Genomic DNA, 20,051 nt, shown 5'->3' with positions numbered 1-20,051 from the left:
AGTGGCAGGTATTCCAGGAGGGGTGGATTCAAGGGCTGTTTAATCTGAGAGCATCATGAATGATAAGCACACAGATTTTCTGTGCACATGCAAAGATACACATGAAGGAGGTTGCAAATGCCATCACAAAATTCCTACCCCCGGAAAAAAGTCATGGCAAAACTGAAAAAAACCCCCAATAAAATCTGTCGACCAAGCAACCAAAACCAAACAGAAACCACTAATAAAGTGAGAATAACAAAGTCAGTGTGTGGTGTTTTGAGTTTAAAAAGCTGCAGCATTTAAAAGTAATTTTTGCTGGACTTTTGGCATAGCCAACCCAAAGAGCAAGTAAGAGCTTTCTAATATTTTCCCTTACAAAACAGTATGAGTCAAATTAGAAGTACAATAAATTATTTTTAGTATAATAACATTTACCTCTTACATCTTCTTAGAGTGTGAACAAGCCCTGATAACCCAGAATAAAGTATCTATACATTTTCTTCTTGGTATTACCATGATCAAACAAAGGAGACTCCAAACCCTTCCATTGGGAAGCACATCGGACATGGACTGTGGGCCAAGGGAAGGGCACAAATTTTTCTATGTAAAAGAAAGAATTTTAGAATCAGAAAGAGGTGGGTCATGGAAAAGCTGAGGTTTTCCTCTCATATCCTGTATTGCACAAATCAGGTATACTTTGACCAAATCTGGCACTGGGTGAGAAAGGACATTATCACGTTATCAGTCACAGTCTTCCTCCTGAGCACATCAGGGTTGAGGAGAATTGTTAACTCATGACCTGTCCCTGCAGATGGGTAAAATGTTCACTAGGTAGATGATGGCACAAACTTTGAAGTCTTAGAGGTCAATTGTCTACTGGAAGCTTTCCTGCTCAGACAAATGGGAACGTGTGCCAAAAAGTAGCTGGCAGAGCTTTAATTACAGTTTCCAGTAAAGATGTTGAAAGTACCTGCTAAAATATGACTTGCAAAAATCTCTAATCCATATTTCTAAATATAAAATTACTTCCTGTTTGTTATTTTAATCTCGTAACCTCACATTTTTTACTTTAAAAAGCACTGCCGACTACTCTTTTCAAACAGATGTCTTTTTTTTAGACTCAGCAACTTCCTATTCTATTTAGTGTCACAGCAACTTTCTCTACAGGCATTCTCAGGTTTTCTTCTTGTAAAACAACAGCAGCCGAACTGTAGTATGGTGAAAATCAAAATGAAAACTTTTCAGTGTTTTTTTAAAAGTAGGTTCTGTATTTACTGTATAAATCTCCATGTGAAGCTCTTTAAAAGTATTGTGGACAATAAATAAAATTATCTCTTGATTGTAGGTCAAATCTTCTTGAAGCCCTTATTTGTATATACAAACTGTCTGATTTGTATATACAAAGATGAAAATGGGATCTTTTTTATGTGAGAATACTGCTGGATTTTAAAACTGGTTATATTTTATGGGTAGATTCTATAGATTGCTTCTGGCTTGAATTCTTCCATCATCAATGATTTTAATTTCAAATAGAAATTTGAAGCAGAACATTTAAAAGTTGGGAGTTTTTCAACTTGAATTTTTAAGAATTCTTAAGGCAGTCTCCAAGTTTATATATTCAAATTCAAACTACAAATAAAACACTGTCTTTATTTGATAAAACTACCCACATATAAATACCCTTCTTGTCTAAGGCTTGTTTATTTTTCCAAGAATAAATAAAACTCATCTTCTTGTTTGGATAACAAATATTAAGTCTTGACAAGACACAAAACACAAATTGCAAACAGATCCAAGGGAGGGGTTTAAGATGTAAGAGTTGCAATGCCTGGAACAAATTTGATTGTCCACAGAGATCAGAAAGGGGCAGCAAAAAAAAAAAAAGGGGGGGGGGTAGAAATTAACTTGAAATCAACAATACAAATTAAAAGAAAGATAAATTTCCAGGGCAGCTCAGAGACAGACATTCATATCCTGCCTTCAAAGTAAAATGGCTGCATCACTGCTCAGGGCAAAGTCCTTTTCTGCATCTCTGAAGAACATGAAGACCAGTGAGGCTGAGATCCATTCCTGTTGCATTGCGCGTTGTATGGCTCTGATCTTCTCTCACAGTCGGTGCCCATGGATATCACAGCCTGTGAAGAAAGGAACTACTGGTGTTCCACAGGAGATTTTTCCCATTTGCTTCCTAAGAAATAATGACATGAACCAAGTTGTGTGATTCTCAAACCTGCAAAAACTGCAGAGTTCATACTACAATAGGCATGTAAAGTACTTTTGATCTGTGGAAAGTAGGTGGCTCTAAGGACTTGGTCTTATTTAGGCATCTGAAGTTCTGCTTTCCTCTTCAGCTGCATGAGAGAAGGTTCCAGCTCTTACAGAGCTGTGATTGACAGGTCAGGTGACAATTAGGACTAATTCATTTATGTACTTGCCACTTTGGGGAGAGTTCACAGATGCCTAAAACTGGCTGAGCCAAAACCTCAGCCCAGCATTTTTTAGGATAAATAAGGAGATCATCTGAGCTGCTGCCATATAACATTGGCTTTCATAAGCTGTTCTGAGCCTAAAATAGCTTTGCTTCCCACACCTTACGAACAGAGCTACTTTCCTTTCTACTTCTTTTTCTAAAATCTCTTTTAAAGGGTTCTGAACTCTGTTAGAGGGCAGGATGGCTTTGTAGTGTGCCATCAGTGCACTTTAACTTCATCATAAAGACAAAAGTTGATTGTTGACTTAGGCCTTTGCAGAGAATGGTGCAATGGTTTTCCTTCTTACTCTCAAGCTGTTTTCTCTTTCAGAGATCGATATTCAAAATGACATTTTTATTGGGGGAGTGAATGCTGGGCCCAAAGACTGTCAGATCAGTGATTTGGTTTCACCTCAGAGTACTTTGAACCTGACACCCTCAGGGTGGACGAATGACCATTTGCATAAACTGTTCAAGGCGAGATGTCAAACATGTTTTGAAGAGCCTTGTCAAGGAAGACAGCAAAATTAAAGGAGTCTTAGAGCAGAGTAGTAGCCTCTTTTTATAACAACTGTGCAGCATTAAATGTCCATCCTTCACTTGCTCAAAGTTGAGTTTTACCAGTGTAATTCCCTTCTCTGGGCTGCAGTCACACCCTGCCTGCTGCTTTAACAGAAGTGCCACCATATTGCTTGAAAAATATGTGTTGGAATGAGTTTTATTTCCTGCTTATAATTCAGACCTTTCTGCAATAACAAAGTCTGTGTTTTTCAACAAAAGAACATATAGAAACACATGTATTTTTGATGTGCTAAAAAAGAGTCAAGGGTACCATGTCAGTTGACATTCAGGATGTGGTCCCAAAACTCATTGGCGTTATTAGATTTTTGCCATCATCCCTGAGACTTTTTACTGGGAACACATGGATTACTGTGCTGTAGCAAACCCTGAGTCCATCCAATGAAATTCCCACACTAGGAAGGTTTCCCTACAGTCAAATATGCATCTGGACAATTTTGCAATGAATTAATAGAGTTTAGAAATGTTTATACATTCTCATTATGTTACAAGCCTTTCAGAGTCCTTGTTTTATTCATCCATTTCTCCTGCTTCTCTCACACACAAAAAAAAAAAATCCAGGAGCTTCAGAATTACTTGCTTGTTTCACCAACAAAGTGCTTGGGTTTGCTTGGCTTTTTAAAAAATTTCTTTTTTTTTTTTTTGCTTTCATTTTTTCATCATGAGGAGAATTAAAACTAGATTCAATGTTCTGTGAGGTTTTCTTTCAGTAGTGAGTCCAAAAGTTTGAAAGGAAAGGTTGTTGCTATTCTCTTGTGTGATATTTTCCTGTGTGACATTCATTCTGTCATGGTGAAGAAATGAAGCTATACCTTTTGTGGCTTGAGCTGTTTCTTGGCAGTCTGCTACCACCTGCTTGTTTGGGATTATTTTTACCCTTTAGTTTTCAGCCCCTTGATGTTCCAGGAGCACCAGGAGCCACCACATTCCCTGGAGTTCAGCAATGATGCTAATGCTGCTCCTTTTCAGCTGATACTCAAGAGGTCTCTTGATCAGCTGAACTGCTCTGTGGCCTCATTTATCTCCTACTGAACCAGCATTTCACTGACCTCAGTAGGAGATGGAGCAAATCTTAATTGAATATTGTGAAGAGAAATTGGGTTTGAATCCAGCTGTATTTTGTAATATGCCTTTTCATCATAAAATGAGAGTAGAAATAAATTAATGCTGACAGGTTGTTGAATTTTGACCACAGTTCATTTATTTTGGTCACCATCTTTTCTCATGCCCAGCTTGAACACAGCTCCAATTCATGTATTTTTTAAAACCTGCTAGTTCATTACTCAGTAATTGGTGTTAGGTGATGATCTTTGCCTTTGCAATACTTTTCTGCTTAAGATGAGGATACCTTCCTATTTTCTTCATATTATTTTTCTTCACAGAACTTCCAAACAAATGCAATTAATTGTTGATTTCTGCTGTTACTGGTCTGTAACAGATTGGGATATATTCTGCACAGGGTATAAGCACCCAGGCTTTCCTTCCCTCCAAACTCACAGACACATTAACAGAATTAAAAGGGTTTATTGTGTTGTTTGCAGCAGCAAGCTGTAGAATGCACAGTCCACACCAGCCTTTGCATACACTGTCATGTCTCATGAGCTTTATTGTCCTTGAGCAGAGAGGAAAATCCAGCCCAGTGGAAGGCACCTGCACCAGGCCCCTTCCTCTAGTGAAGGTTTCACATAGCACTCAAGAGTAGGAATTCTTCTTGAATTAAACATAATCCAGGAAAAATATAGTGAGAGTGGCACTGAACCATACCATGTTCCAAGAGTTACCTAAACACACTGTGGGTCACAGTTCTGTAGAGCTGATGATAAAAACAAAGGATAATTCTGCAAAGAGCTTCTCAAGTCCAAAGCACTCAGTTGTCTTCACTAAGGGAGAAGGAGATAGTTATATTTAAATGGTGGTTGGAGGCACTAGGCTTAGGGAAGAAAAAAAAATGTTTCTTTTCAAGAGATATTTCCTTGTTTTGACTGTTTTTCATTTCATGGCCGTGATGCTTTTCAGCAGCCCTCATTACACATATCAACAAATCTCCTTCCTTTCAAGTCTGACAGTGTTAATAAAAAGCCAAAGTTGTGACAGTTCTGCTTGTTGACTGCCTGAGCCTTGAACACAAGAGGGAAAATGTGATGCCAGTTAACCATGGGAGCTGAAAACTTGGAGAGTAAATACAGTCATTGTACTGAAGCAAGACAACTTGAAATTCTGTCCACAGAACAGGTTGTTGCCCTCTTTGGGGACCAACTGCAGAAAGTGCGACACTCTTGTTTTCCCTCTGTGTCCCCAGCACTGACAATTAGAAAGGAAATTGCTGACAGCCTTTTAGGTAACTGGCAGTAGGAGAACTGCAACTCAGCCCCCAGACTGCTCTTACTTCTTGTTTTGTCTTGTGCTCTGGTAGGTTTATGTCAACGGGGAGTGGGTCACCAGCATTGGGGAAGGAGGCAGCTTCGGGGAGCTGGCGCTGATCTATGGAACACCACGGGCTGCCACTGTCAAGGCCAAGACAGACCTGAAGCTCTGGGGCATTGACAGAGACAGCTACAGACGCATTCTCATGGTAAGTTTATTGAGAAGGGCTTGTCTATGGAGTTATTTTTTACTTTCTTTTGTAGCGCCAGCACTTCTGTGTTCAGAGTACTCTGGTGATAGAAGGCTGTGCAGTCTGTGCTTCTACACAAAAGAGAGCGGACATGACACAAACATTGAGTAACTGAACTAAGTGAACTGAAAGAAAAGGGGACAGGATTCAGCAGAAAGAGGCTGAGTCAGAAATTCAACTGAATAACATTATGCATAACTGTTATACATGAATGAAAACCTCAGGAGGCCTCAAAGAGCCACCATGACTACTCAAATCCTCTCCTTATCCTGAGCCTTGAAATGTCTCTCAGCAGCACCCCTTGCCTGTGAAGTCTCTGTCTGAACTTGTGCTATATTCCTCAAAGCAGGTGATAGAAAGTAAACCCAGCTCCACTAAAATAGTAAAGAAGTCCTGGTTGGACTGTGCCCTCCCCCTGCATTAACCAGCACTCAGCCACATGTACCATGGGATGGGAGCTGGAGAGTCCCTGCTAATGATTCATTGCTCTGCTCCTTTCAAACTCCCTCATCCCTGCAGCAAAGCTCAACAGACTTTGTGGCACCTGGGGTGTGTGTGAGCTTATGGATTTGATGTTGGTTCTTGAGTGGTGAGTTTATAATGGAAACTTTGACAGATAATTAACTTCAGCAAAGTCATAACTTTTTTATGAGTTTGTTTCCAATGTCCATGTGCATATCTTCCTTCTCCATGAAATCTTCCTTTCTTTTTGATAATTAACAGACATAACTATGTAAAGCTTCTTTCTCAATAGGACTTTTTTTCTAAAAGCTGCATTGTTCCATTCTGATCTGAAGGAAATGACACTATTTTCTCAGACTAATAAAGGAGTGGGCATTTTGAGATTATCTATATTTCCAGTGGATGTCATGAAAACAGAAAAATTAGAAAAGGAATTGAGTAGATTTTACACTTAAATGATTAGTTTCTTAAGCAACAGAGTGTAAGAGTGATCTTTATTTATCCTATTGGATGTCTGTGTGATCATTGCTGGTGTTCATTCTGTATTTCATGGGCTGAGTTCTGTGTCACATAAACAAAATACACACTGACATCTAGGAGAGCACATCTGATGGAAATTTACTCTATTCCAAAATATTCAGCCTGATGGCTCCAAGACAAAACAGAGGAATAATGATGAGAAATATCTGTTTCTCTCTCGTGGGTAAGCAGGGTGAATAGTTTTGAAAGCTTCCCAGTGCAGGGAAGCAGGCAGAGTATTTATAAAAGATATTTCTAAAATATCGATCAGGAGAATTTCTAAAGAGATTTAAGAGGCACATCCAATGTATTTGTCCCATGTCCTATATGGAGGTAATGGAAGGGTGTCTGGGATAACTGCTGTGGTGAACCTGTGCTATGAAGAAGAATCCAAAATGCAAAAGAGAAGGAATGTAGGAGGAAAATAAATGTCAGGACAAGACACATATTCCTTGGCTTTTTAAGCAGAAACACAGGCTTCATGGCCTAGAGGTGATTTCAGTGTTTGTGTTGATGGAACAGAACCAGTGGTACCTCACATCATCCAGCCCTGGGAGCTCTCAGGTTTGGAAATGTGTCCCTTATCATCTGATAACACCCTTCAGAAGATGATTATTTGCTGCAGAGACAGAATTTTGCTAAAAGGATTTAAAGTACTAAGTGGAAAAAGACTGTGTTTTTAATGCTACCTTTAGTCAGACATACAACTTGAATATCCTGGATGTACTTCTATTTGATTCTACTGTAGTGCTAAGTGCTTTTCAAATTAATTTGCATGTTCTCCAGACCAGTGACTGCTGTACCTTACCTAGCAAGCTCAGTTTCTGCAGTTGATGAGACCTTTAAATTAACATGGATGTGTTTCCTCTCCCTCTGTCTCTCCTTGTTAAGTTTTTTTTTTGCAGTTGGGGCCATTAAAAATTGGTGGTCTGTTACCTTGCTTTAGATACACAGACAGCATGATTGTAGTATTCCCAATACTCAGACTGGAACTATTTCAAGTAGCATGGTGAATTCATTGCTGCAGGTATAGAAAATGTCCAATTTTCAATGCTGCCCATGGTGGATGCAATTTACCCATCCAAACTACATGAGTCCTGTCATCTTGCCATTTATTTGTAGGTGCAGGGTGGATAATTTCTTTGCTGTAGGTGAAATGAGACACCTGTCTTTGTGCAGTCATGTGAGGGCAGGTTACAGTGGCTCTCTGCACATTTCCTCAAGCCTAAGAATTAATTACATCATGTTTCAGTGCCTACATTTCATACTTGAAGTGAACTCCACCATTACAGGGCTGGTTTTGCTGTGCTCAGTTTCAAGATGTATTAAGTAGCTGCCTTTTAAGTCCCAGAAACATGATGTCCTGCCATTTAATCTCTAACTGGGTATTTTAGATATAGGAATGCTTCTGCCTTTAAATAAAAGGTAGTAATGCTTAGGATATCTTTTGAAATATATAATTTAAGATGGTAAACTTGGGAGTGAGCAAGTTTTTCTTTTTTTTTTTTTAATTTTCTGGTTGCAAATTCACTTGTCCAAGGGATCAATGACCTTTTTCTCCCAAAGATATGTTTTTTCTGTGGCCAGATAAAGCCCCTCCATAACCTGAGTTAGTTATTTCTCTTGTCTGCATTCCTTCCCTGCCGTGACCAACCCCGTGTTTTCTCAGTCTAGTGTTGAAATTTTATTCGAGTTGTAAATATTTATTTGCAAATCATGCCTTCAGATCCACACTTGCCAAAAAGATTTTATCCTGTCTTGAGACACTTGACTCTCCACCTCGTTTCTCCTTGCAGGCACTGATTTGGTTCTTTGCTTTGCATTTAGTAATTTCTGGTTTTTATTTCTGCTTAGTGCCATTTTCCCCACTTATGTGTCTCATTGATCCTGGTTTATGGTATGAATAAAATGCATTTCAAGAAACTTGGAGTTTGGGTTTTACTTTTTATGGATGGACAAAGCCTGATGCAGAAAGTTCCTGCTGGCTTTTAGTTACACTTGCCATCCATTTATTACTTAGCCTGTCTCCAAGGAAGTTTGTTAAAACAGATATGTTTCTTTATATTTCATTGTCTCAGCTTAGGTACCCTGATATCTTGAATGTCACATTCAGGTTTGTTTTAGCAGCTGTGATGATTGTAAATGTTGGGATAGGTCTTTCTGTCAGGATACGCAGTGAAATTACTTGACTTTCACTGCAGTCCTTGACAAAGTATTACACCATGAAATTCGTTGTACTAGATGGGTTACAAAAAACCACTTCAACGTGTTCCCCCTGTGGTACGTTTACAAATTATCTGTCCATCTGTGTGTTCCATTTATTTCATAAAATAATCTGTCCTGAGTCACATAGTTTTCACTCCGTTGCAAATTTTTTTATGTGTATGTTCTCTGTGTGTGAACACACAAGCACAGACATCCACATTTGTGTATATATTCAATATTTATTTACTTACATTCTTCTGGGAGAGATGCAAAGGATTTTTTTGCCACAGGCTTCTCATGGAATTCAGTTGCTGCTCTCTTCTTTGCAATTTGGATTCAAGAGCATCACGGAATGGGGAACATCCCAGGGTAGTACAATATTTGTATTCTAAATATAGCAAATACCACAAATACCAGAGAAGCAAATGTCTGTATCCCAACATCAGATTGATCCCCTAGACAATTCAGTTCCCAGACTGAGAAAATTTGAAGTATTAATTTCTTGTAATTTCTTCTTGATTCAGGATAATTGAACTATCCTCTAGTTCCCATGGTCCAAGATACCTGGCTCTGAAAGTGGAGTTGTACAGGATACAATACTTTTGCCTATTTGGCAAACTTTGCTCATAGAAAGTGAGTTGTAATATTGGCATATAAATCATGACAAATCAAGGTTAGTCAGTTCCTGATGTTACACAATTTTATTTATGCTATTTTGAGTTTCTTCTGCAGTCTTTTCCCAGCTTTGAACCTGAGAACAAATTCTCTAACAAGTGCTTTTTCCCTGCTCAGATAAAATGAAGTCAGAGGGGCTTTTTGTTGCCATTAAATGTAGGTTGTGTGGTGACCAGAGCATAGAGCAAATCTGAAGGCTGCAACCCATCCGACATCTGTGGAATAAAGCACGAGGATCATGTGGACTGATTTGCTGAGGATCATGGCCAGTATGCACAGGGGCTCTTTCTTTCATGCTCCTGTGAGAATTCACACCCAAAGCATCATTCAGGATTGGGTTGTGCAGGGATTCTGTGGTGCTGCAGCAGTGCAGAGGGTCAGTCTGGCACCTCCTGCCAGGGTAACTCTTTATTTGAAACTTGAGTCATGCTTTGCTGCTTGGTAGATATTTGCTTGGCTTCTTACTGAAAGTGGGAATTTCTAGGAAGGACCCAATCTACCCACCTGAAAAAATGAAGCAAGAAAGGAGACACAAAGAGCGCTGGAGGGACAAAGAAAGACCAGACTGGAGGAGTGGGAAGAAAAAAAGGGAAGAAAACAAAGAAGGTGAAGAAGTGGCAGTTGGAAAGGAGATGAAATAGATGTTGAATACGATCTCAAAAAGACCTGTTACAATCTCTGGGGGTTCATTATTGCCAGCCTGTGGATTGCTTAAGCTAAGCCTAAGGCTTGCTACATTAAGTAGTCCTAAAACTGGCTTGGAGCCCTTTTCTGTGTGGATTTGACAAATGCGAGTGATCTCGTTTCTCCTCAGGACTGTCTCAGGGAGGAGCACTGAGGCTTGGAATATTAACGAGGCTTCGTAGTTAATGGGAACCACTGTCTTTAAGGAGATGAGCTTGAGCATGACAGCTCAGAACCAGGGAGAAAGTGAACAAAGGAAAGGGGGGAGAGGGAGAAGCAGCGACTATTGAAATAAGATATTAATAGGCTAGAAAAAAAGCAGAATTAATAAAGACTGTTTAAAACATGCTATTAAGAGCCCTGCCAGTGCAGAATTATTCATGTACATTTACTATTGTTTTTATCTGGCTTAAGCAGTAAAATTTTTACCTCTTCCCTTGGGAAATGGCTCTGCAAGAGAATAATTCCTGAATTGGGAAAACTTTTTTGATACTGATTTTAAATTAGATTTTCTTATTTTTTTCCTGTTACTTTGAGGTATGTCAAGTTATGCTGTACTGAATTGCCCTCTCTTTCTGTCATATATCTGTAGATTATTACCACTCTCTACCTAAAACCTTGCCATAGTGCATGCCAGCTATGAGGATGACATACCTGTGATCCCAGTGCCAATGCAACCAATACAGGCTGAATTTGTTTTGCTCCTTCCTTATCAGCTCTCCCTGAGTGTTTTAGCATTTCTTCAAGCTCTGTTGGATTTGGGAGCACATTTCTGGAGAAGAGGTACCGAGACAGAATGTAACACACCAGGGGCCGTCACATCTGAGCCACGGAGATGGAGCCTCTAAACTTCATTCCTGGATGATATCTTTGCATGTACAGACCAAAATAGCCTTGGCTGAGTTCTTGTTGCAGTCTGATGCAGGTCTCACCTACTGTCTGTAAATCTCTTTCAGCTTTACAACTTTCAGGTCTTCAGTTTGTCAAACATCTCTGCTTTGGATTTTTTTTCTTAGCTGCTTTTTTCAAATGGAAGCTCATTCTATTATTTTCTAGCCCCATTTCTAATGTCTCCAGGTCCTTTCTTGTTATTTTCCTGCTATGGCAAGGTTTCATAGCATCTCATGGTCTGTAGATATTGTTACTGTCTGATTTGTTGCTGCTTCTAGAAGATCCATGAAAATATTGCATGAGAACAGATTCAGCACATGTCCCAGGGAATGCACTGGGCTGGCACTTCTCTTATGAGTGGAGGTTGTGATGGTGTTCATACCTGTGGCCTCAGCAATTTGGGTAAAGCAACTAGACCAGATGAAACAAGTATAAAAGGACATCACGAGTCAGAGATGACCTTAAGCCTATGGGATAGGAGGAGAGGGGAATATAAGGCTGGTCAAGGAAGGTGGGAAGGAACTAGGTGATCTCTAAGGCCCCTTCCAATCCAAGCCACTCTATGATTCTGTGATTCTATGTTCTCTCTCTCTGTTTCATAGGAGAAAAGATGGTTAATACCAATGGAAATAAGCACATACTTTGGTTGGTTGTAAGAGTCCTATAGCTGGGTTATTTCTAGCTTACATTAGAATACTGATCTCTCAAAATCCTTCCCCTCACTCTCCTTGTGAAACCTTGAGCAGGAAAACACATTCAAGTGAAAACAATGTATGTGAGCATGAGCCAGGCTTCTCCTGTCTGGAATTAAAAATGGGATCTGGTTGTGCCAATTGAGATTCAGCCTTGGGCGCTCTGAAAAGGCAGAGAAAGCTTCTGTGCCTGCCTGGGCACCCTGAGGTAAAGCTCTGCTGTCGGGTGTCTCTGTTGTTTGTCTCCTCCAGGAGAGAGGGAGGGATGGATGGAGCCATCCTGCAGACTGAGTCAGGAGCCATGAACTGAGTCACCTTTGGTTTCAGTGCACGTGCTGGCAAACAGGAGTCCTAAGGCTCAGTCACTTGTTCTTCAGTGGGCTCATGTTGTCCCTAACCTTTGTGGGATCATCCTGAGGCAGAGGATATTTAATGCACAGTGTATTTGTGCATTGAGTGGAGTCCTACTCAGGTGCTAGATATTATCACAATACTAAACATTTTAGTAGCACATTTCATTAATTCTGTCCACTGCAGTTTTGCTTTTGCACTTGCCTTCACTGTGGATTCTGTACTGCTGCCCTGGCTTAGTTTAGCCAAGACATATCACACCTGTTTTCCTGTAGGAAGTGATGGGTTCTTCCTCTCTGGGCCAGGTGGGATGCCTGCAATTCCTACCTTCCTGGGTCTCTCTAAATACTCGAAGCTGTGGTCAGGTGTCACTTATGGCTACTGATTACTGCTTCTTAAAATTCATCTGTGTCCGCAAGTCATTTAAAAAGCATTTTCCACATCTCCCCCCGGGTGTCTCAGCCCATCAAACTAAACCACCAATCTGGTTTTCCACAGCTGTCAATTTTGCTGGTCTCGTTTCCACTCGATTGCAGGGAGGAAAGCAACAACTGTGCAGTGTCCAGTTTTCCATTCTTTGTCTCGCAGTGAGCTGTCAGGAGCTGGCGTGGTTTGCAGAGCCTCCTGCGTTTGAAGTTCTTAATTTTTTTTCTTTCTGGCACTTCAAATGCTCTCGGGGCCCCCCGAGGTTGAGAACCAAGTTTGTCAGACAGAGAGGTCAGACAGGGGTTAGCGATGCTATCGCTGAGGAGAACTGTCATCACCAGACTCGGAAATTATGAACGGGGTGTGGAGGGGGAGGCCTCGGTAGCTGGTGCTGCTGCTGAGCCAGAGCCACCTGGGGAGAGTGGCAGCTCCTGATGGTGCTGCGGCTGTTCTGGAGCAGGGGTGGCCTCAGGAGAGGGGCACAAATGGGAGTTGTCCCCAGAGGAGAGCACCTGGCAGCTCCAGCTGGTGCTGTGTCCAAAGCTGGAGCCAAAGCCTGTTGGTGTTGGTGGAAGGATTCGTGTTCCTCTGAAGGTCATTGCAGTCCACCTGCACAGCATGTGTAGGAAGGAGGAGGATGTTTTACTTCTTAGTTATATCACTGCACTTGAGCCCACCAGCCTTTCCCTTTTTCTTGCTTAAAGCACTTCTGAATGCTCTCACAGTGGAGGACAAAATGTTTATTCTATTTTCCTTTCTCTATCCTCACTTTATACCTCTGCTACCAACATTTACAGGTGCTCACTTGGAGATGAAAGAATAGAGAAGTGGCTTTTTCTATGGAAAACACTGACATTTGCTTCTGTCTTCTCTGCCTAGCCTGTGAATAAATTACATCTTTATTTGCCTTTTCTTGAGAAGATGAATGCGTCATCCTTGTGTTGTGCCTTGCAGATTTGACAGTAGGCACCAGGCAGCCTTCGACATCCACAGGGAATCTGCCCAGGCAGAAACTTGTGGGGTGTCATCAGTGTGGGACAAACTGCACAGTACCAAGGCACAGCCTGGAGTTTCTCTTTGGTACTGGGGACGATTTTCTTTTCAAGTTATTTGTGTCACTGCAGAAGAAATTAAGGACAATTTTTTTTTAATTGATAAAACTGCATAATAATTATTCCTACATGAATTGCCTTCCCAAATGTGTGCTGGAATGGTGACTTAGGGTTTCTTTCTTGGTGATCAAATGTTATATAAGCAGAAGGTGTCTTGGTAACTTATCACACAACAAAATCTGAGTAGAATAGGGAATGACTGTGCTGGTGGCTGCACATACATTGATGGATTGTCTACCCCAAAATGCTTAAATCCTGTTAAAATAATATTATTAATAGATTGCTCAGCAGTAACAAAAGATACAACACTGTACAGGATATTACAGATAAACACTCTTGGCGTTAAAGTATTTTTAACCTAAAAAGATGGGATCCATGAGGGGAACATTTTAAGTTTTATCCTACTTTGTAATTGCAAATTCCCTTCCAGTAGGGCCTCATTGGCAGTGAGATATATATTGAATTATCTGAACAGTTAATTGAAGCTCAGGCTTTAAAATGAGTGCCTGTAAATAATGGATACAATTCATCCACAGTGTCCAGTAACACCAGTGAAGTCAGTGAAATTACACCAGGATTGAATTTGAGTCCTTCTGTCTTTGCTTATCAGCAATACAACTTGCCCAGACATTTTACGGGGAAAGCTTTGCCCGAGGCTGTTTACACTGGCTATGCTTAGGAGTTGGAAGGGGAGGGAAGAGAAAAAAAGAGCAGCTGTAGGAAGAAATCACAAAAATACTTTGTGTAACGTTCTGCCTCCTTTTTCTCTCTGCTGTAATAACAGGGCAGCACGCTGAGGAAGCGCAAGATGTATGAAGAATTCCTGAGCAAGGTCTCCATTTTGGGTCAGTTGCCCTTTGGAACTTGGCTGTTATTTCCTCGGGTGTGCGTGTTGGCAGAATGAATTTCGGTCTTTGATGGCACAATGAAAGCAATGGTGCTCAAACAGAAGGGCTCACGGTGTGTTGTTCTGAAGGAATGAAAGTGTAAAGGACCCTTTTTAGGACTTGTTTTTCTCAATCTTCACCATGCACTGAACAGTGTTTGAAGCACACATTAAACACAGGAGCAGGCACGCACCTTTTGGTAGCTGCTGCTCAGGAAAGATCATATGGATAGAGCAGAAAGCAGTGCAGAGATAAAAATATGTCATAAAGTCCAGTTACATCCTTCCAGGGGACAGGTGAGAAGCTTTTTCCTGCCAGAATACTGTGTTTATGTGTACTAAACAAACTAACCTTACAAATCAAAACGGACTGATCCTTTTTTCCTCAGTGCATTTTACAGCCCCCGTCTCACATTCTTAAAACATCTGTTTAGCTTCTTGTCCTTGGATTTTGTTTCCCTTTGATTAATGTGATAGCCACGAAATTTGGACATGTTCTTGATGGCCTTCAGTAGGAAAAACAACAAACCCATAATGCCTGACCAATCAATCACCATTAGGAGAACAAAAGCCTCTAATAAGGAGACAGTGTTAGACAGTACAATGAGTTGTTGATTCTGTAGGAGAAACATGTTTTTGCTGGGGCTGTTTGGAAAAAACAGTTCAGGATTCATTTGCTATATAATTAAAGCATTTGTATTTCTACTTATAATAATAATGGTTCTTGTTTATGGTATTCACCTGCCATTCGAGCTGAGGTACCTGAAATGTGAGTGTCTCAGTGAGAATATACTTGAACTTCTAAGAGGTGCTATCCATGAACTTTTCAATTATATTTGTGTGCTTAAAGTAAGGCCAAGTATGTTTCTGACTTATTAATGAAGTTTCCATCATTTAAAAGCTTTCTTTTATGCTTAATTTAAATCTTCCTAAATTAAGAGCACAAATTATACCAAATTACAATGAGTATTTAAAGAAAAAAGGATCTGTGCACCTGCACTAATGAGGAGCAATTACAACAATGAGACATCTCAAAGCAATTTCAGAGTAGAAAGGTTATTCAGAGATGTGCTTCCTTAAACATGTGGTTTGCAATGTAATTATAGCCTAATTTGTAGTGTGGCTTTTGAATCTCAGTAAAAAAAGCAGAGGGACTCCAAGATTTGAACCTTTTTTTAAGTACAGAAAAGCAATGAACAAAATAACACATCACTGCAGGAACATGGAAATTTAGGTGAAATATGTAAGGATCTATTTGACATGTCTAAATAGTAGATGACACCTGGGAAGCAGAAAGTTATTTTAGAAACCTCAACATGTCACTGAAAAGTCAACTCCACTTCATCCTTTAATGTGGTCACTACTCTGTGATTTCCTGGTGGAAAAACCTCTACCTGCTTCTTATATATATATTTTTTTTCCCCAGGCCTGTCTGGTGTCTGTAATTATCCATATAAGTGTATGAGTCACATTTTTATTTAATTCTAAGGATTTTTTTAGATTATCAGTTGCTGCTTATAGTGCATTGAACAATATATGAAAAAACTAATTGTTTTAAATCTTTCTTCTGGAGTTTAATTTAATATAAAACCATTAATTGATATGTACAATGTAGAAATTGCAAAAAAATTGCATGTGGTCTACTTTATTTGATGCTTAACTTCAACTCTGCAACTGAAACTTGTAGAATATTCTATATAATGCTTGTTTGCAAGAATTATTAACTAATAATGTATTTGCAGTGGTACAATTCCCTTAGACAACAGAGAGACACTTCGTGACTAAAGCTAGATTTAGCTTTGAATTTTTCATAAGGCCAACTGGAGAAGAAGTTTCAAGAGACTCTTTCTTTTCATTGTTAATTACTGCGTTCTTAAAAAAAAAAGCGCCTTCTCTAGTCTGTATGAAAATGTTTGATGCTTATTTTTAGTCAAACAGAGCAGTTTTTGAGTGTTGCATTGGCAATATGGGCTTGGCCTATGACATTAATGCTTCTGCAGCAAAGGTCACAAACACACCAGGGAAGTGCTTTAGTGATTATAGGTGGGAAAAATGTTAGAAACAATTTCACCAACAGCAACAGAAAAATGTTAGAAACAATAATTTCACCAACAGCAACAGAAAGAGACATAAAACCACAAAGAGATGTGTCAACCAACTCAAAACTTACCTTTGGTGCATTGAGCACTTTGATATGGTTTTGTTACCAGTGTACCCTTCTGAGCTCAGCAAAAGGGCTTTTTAACTTCTAAAGAACAACTCTTTCACCCTCACACAATACTTCTAAGCAATATTTTGAACAAAATGGGGAAAACAGATTCTGATAGAACAGCACAGATCAAATCCTGATATCAGAAACCATCTCTTGATTTACATTAGTTCAATAATTCATAATAAGTAGGAATCAGCAGAGCTCTGGAACATGAATTTTAGCCCAGCTTTTTGAGGCAATGAAGGTTAAATCATTGTATTATCTGTTGCTTTTAATAACTTTTAAACCTGTAATTTTTCAGTCAAACCTGATAAAAGTACAAAAGTTCAAGTACAATTCATTATCTTGAATTCTCATGCAAATGGGTACTGGAGAGAGACACAGGTGGCACCTTTGTGAGGGCAGGACAGAGAATTCATCCCTTAGCAGAGGCAGGAGGAGGAGAGCAGTGGACAGTGAGCAGTCCTGAATGTGCCCTGTGCAGGCTGTCCTTTGCCATGTAGGTACCACAGGGAATATGGGGCAGGTGCAGGTGGGTGATGAGGACCCCAGGCCACAAGAAGCAGGGATGTGTTGGCTCCGTTACTCCTAAAACACACAGGTAATTTTTTCTTATTAGTTTACTTCGAAGTTTTATAACTTTTCTAAGTGGGGGAATAAAAAGGAAAATTTGCAATCTGTCCTGCTGGAAAGCGAAGCAGAGGTTGCACTTCAAACATCCATAAATCTGGATGCCTCTGGTCTTGCTGCCACTCGTGCCACCAGGGTCTGGCCCCTGGCTCTGGTGGCATGTGGTCTCACCCACAAGAGTCATCTCTGACATCAGTGCCCTGCATCACTTATCTGCAGCCCATCAGGAGCCAGATGGGAGCAGCTCTGATGAAAAGGCACTAGGACTTGTCCTGACATCTGGTATGGGATGTGGTAAGAGAATCTTGGTGCTCCCATATCCCTGGTATTTCCAAACAGCTCCTCAGCTGCTCCAATCCACGGCAGCATCAGGGCACTGTGTGTCAGATCGCAGGCGTAGGGAAACGGAGCCAACTTTTCCTGTCCAACTTTTAAGATTACTATCTAGGTGATTACTAAAGTGTAAGACACAATGAATAAATACATTCATGTTTCACAACTGGAGGTTCGTGCAAAGTGCCTGGATGAAAGAAATGTTTCTTTTATAACAGAACCAGGCATGGCAGAGCTGTCAGTTTAGATATGAATCTTCAGCCAAAGTTAGAGTATTTTTATAATATAGCTTTATGATCTTCAATATTTTAGAGTCCCTGGACAAATGGGAGCGGCTGACAGTGGCTGATGCACTGGAACCTGTCCAGTTTGAAGATGGAGAAAAAATTGTTGTTCAGGGAGAGCCTGGTGATGACTTCTTCATTATTACAGAGGTAAGATTGGCATCCTGATAAGCTCTGTCATTTCCTGGTAAAGATCAAGGCTGTGTATTAAAGACATTTGGTTTCAGTTCCAGCTCTTACTTCAGCATAAATCTAACTCCACTTAACCCAGGAGACCTACTCGAAATTCAAATGAATTCAGAGACCAGTTCCATGGAATTGTCTTAAGAGCAACGATCTTATTTCCAGTAAATTGAAAATGCAGAGGAATTTTGAGGTGTGTCTGATGTCTTTAATGTTTGAAGGTTTGTTTTCTGCAGGAGATTTTTCTAGCTCCAAATTGCCAATACTTAAGCAGGGCTGGCCAGCCACACAGTGCATTGATCGTTGTTCCCAAAGGGACTTACAGGGGATATCACAAACGGGCATCTGTAAACTGGAGCAGGAGAGCTGATCAGAAAATGGATAATTTGTTCTTTGTTTTGCCTTAAACTCAGTCCAAATGGCTGAGCCATTTTCTTGTTTACTCTCACACAGGCAGACAGATCTGTCAGGCAGCTGAAAATGCTGACATCTTTTTGGGAGATTATCTGACACTTCAGTTCCACCATCTCACTTCTGCAAACAGATGCTGACGGGGTTTTTCCTCCCTCTCTGACATAAATATTTGGATCCTTGGTATCTCATACAAATAGCAAGGCACTGTGATGTAACAAGTTATAAAAAGGTATTAGAGAGACTCAGACTGAATAACAAGAGAATATTAGGATATGATTGTCTATGGATTGAAGTGGGAGCTTTTCAGCACCAGCTGTGACTGTTCATACACAAATATATAGACTAGGAATGGCCAACATTTGGCTGTGTGGTGACAGTTCCAGTGCACATGCCAGGCTGTGACCAGCAATGGGGCAGTGGTGGCACAAGGACCTGGGAGGTAATTGGAATCCCTCGCTGTGGGTTAAGGTGGGTTAGATGGATGTAAGAAGCTGCTGCCTTTGTGTTGCCTAGGAATACAGTTCAATGTATGCAACTCTGGTCCATCAGGCTGCTTTGCTGGGATGTTATTGAAGAGGAAAGAGATCCTGCCCTGCTCAAGAGATAAAGGGCTGGTACAGCTCCTGTTCCAGATGGTTTCGAGGCCAACAGGCTTTGCTTTGCTTGCTCCTTATCTGTGGATTTTTGGACAGGTGCCTCTGTCTAAGGCAGCCAGAACTTGGTTCATAATCAATGTCTAACACTTAAAATTCTATCCGTGTTTCCTCTTGAGTGTTGAAAATACGTATTTGATTTATGAACATAGTTTCTCTTTGATGCTTACAAAATTGTCAGTGCAAGTAACTGCACCCGTCCATCACACTTCAGGAACATTAAATATGTGACAAGCACTATCCCTTCAAAACAATAATGTCAGAATAAAAGGGACTAGATATTAAGGAATCTTTTTTGTTAAGAAGATACTTAGTATATAAGAAAAATTTAGGAAATACAAGTTTTTTCATAAATATGGAATTTGTATTTCTTCTAGTGTTACTAAATGTGCTGTTATTCTTTGCAGCAGCATGAGACTAGGAAAACCTAATTTTCTTAGTCATCAAAACCCATGTGGAAAATTGGCAGCTTGCATAAGAGTTACACCAAGGGCCTTTATTTTCCCCCTCTTACTGAAACAACTGTTAAGACTTGAATGGGTAGAAAAGCATGAACACTGCATACTGGATAAAGTATCTTCTCATCTCATCCTTCCAATTTAAATCTGACATAGTTTCTCACTTTGGAAATTGCATATATGTTTCTACTTTAAAGGATGAACATCCAGTATCAGCTATTTCTTGTGCTGCAGTAGTATTTCTGCCTGTTCACATACAGTTTAAGCTTTGTATTCTAAACCTGATTTCACAGGAGTTTACATCTTTGATGTTAAACTTTTCTGCAGGAAAATTGC

General features: G+C 40.1%; 1 protein-coding gene across 2 annotated transcripts in view; it reads left to right on the top strand.

Moving 5' to 3' along the window:
- PRKAR1B (protein kinase cAMP-dependent type I regulatory subunit beta) overlaps window positions 1-20,051 on the top strand; it is a 93,423-nt gene that overhangs the window by 55,179 nt on the left and 18,193 nt on the right. For both annotated transcript variants that reach the window (XM_071570713.1, XM_071570712.1), the window contains exons 7-9: window positions 5,445-5,603; window positions 14,447-14,507; window positions 18,036-18,157. In XM_071570713.1, coding sequence (XP_071426814.1) covers window positions 5,445-5,603; window positions 14,447-14,507; window positions 18,036-18,157 — 342 coding nt within the window. The remainder of the gene's footprint in view (window positions 1-5,444; window positions 5,604-14,446; window positions 14,508-18,035; window positions 18,158-20,051) is intronic.

The sequence above is a fragment of the Pithys albifrons genome, chromosome 16 (genome assembly GCF_047495875.1).
Source record: "Pithys albifrons albifrons isolate INPA30051 chromosome 16, PitAlb_v1, whole genome shotgun sequence".
Classification (NCBI taxonomy): domain Eukaryota; kingdom Metazoa; phylum Chordata; class Aves; order Passeriformes; family Thamnophilidae; genus Pithys; species Pithys albifrons.
The sequence above is the reverse complement of the archived record's forward strand: the minus strand, read 5'-3'. Positions and strand labels throughout refer to the sequence as shown.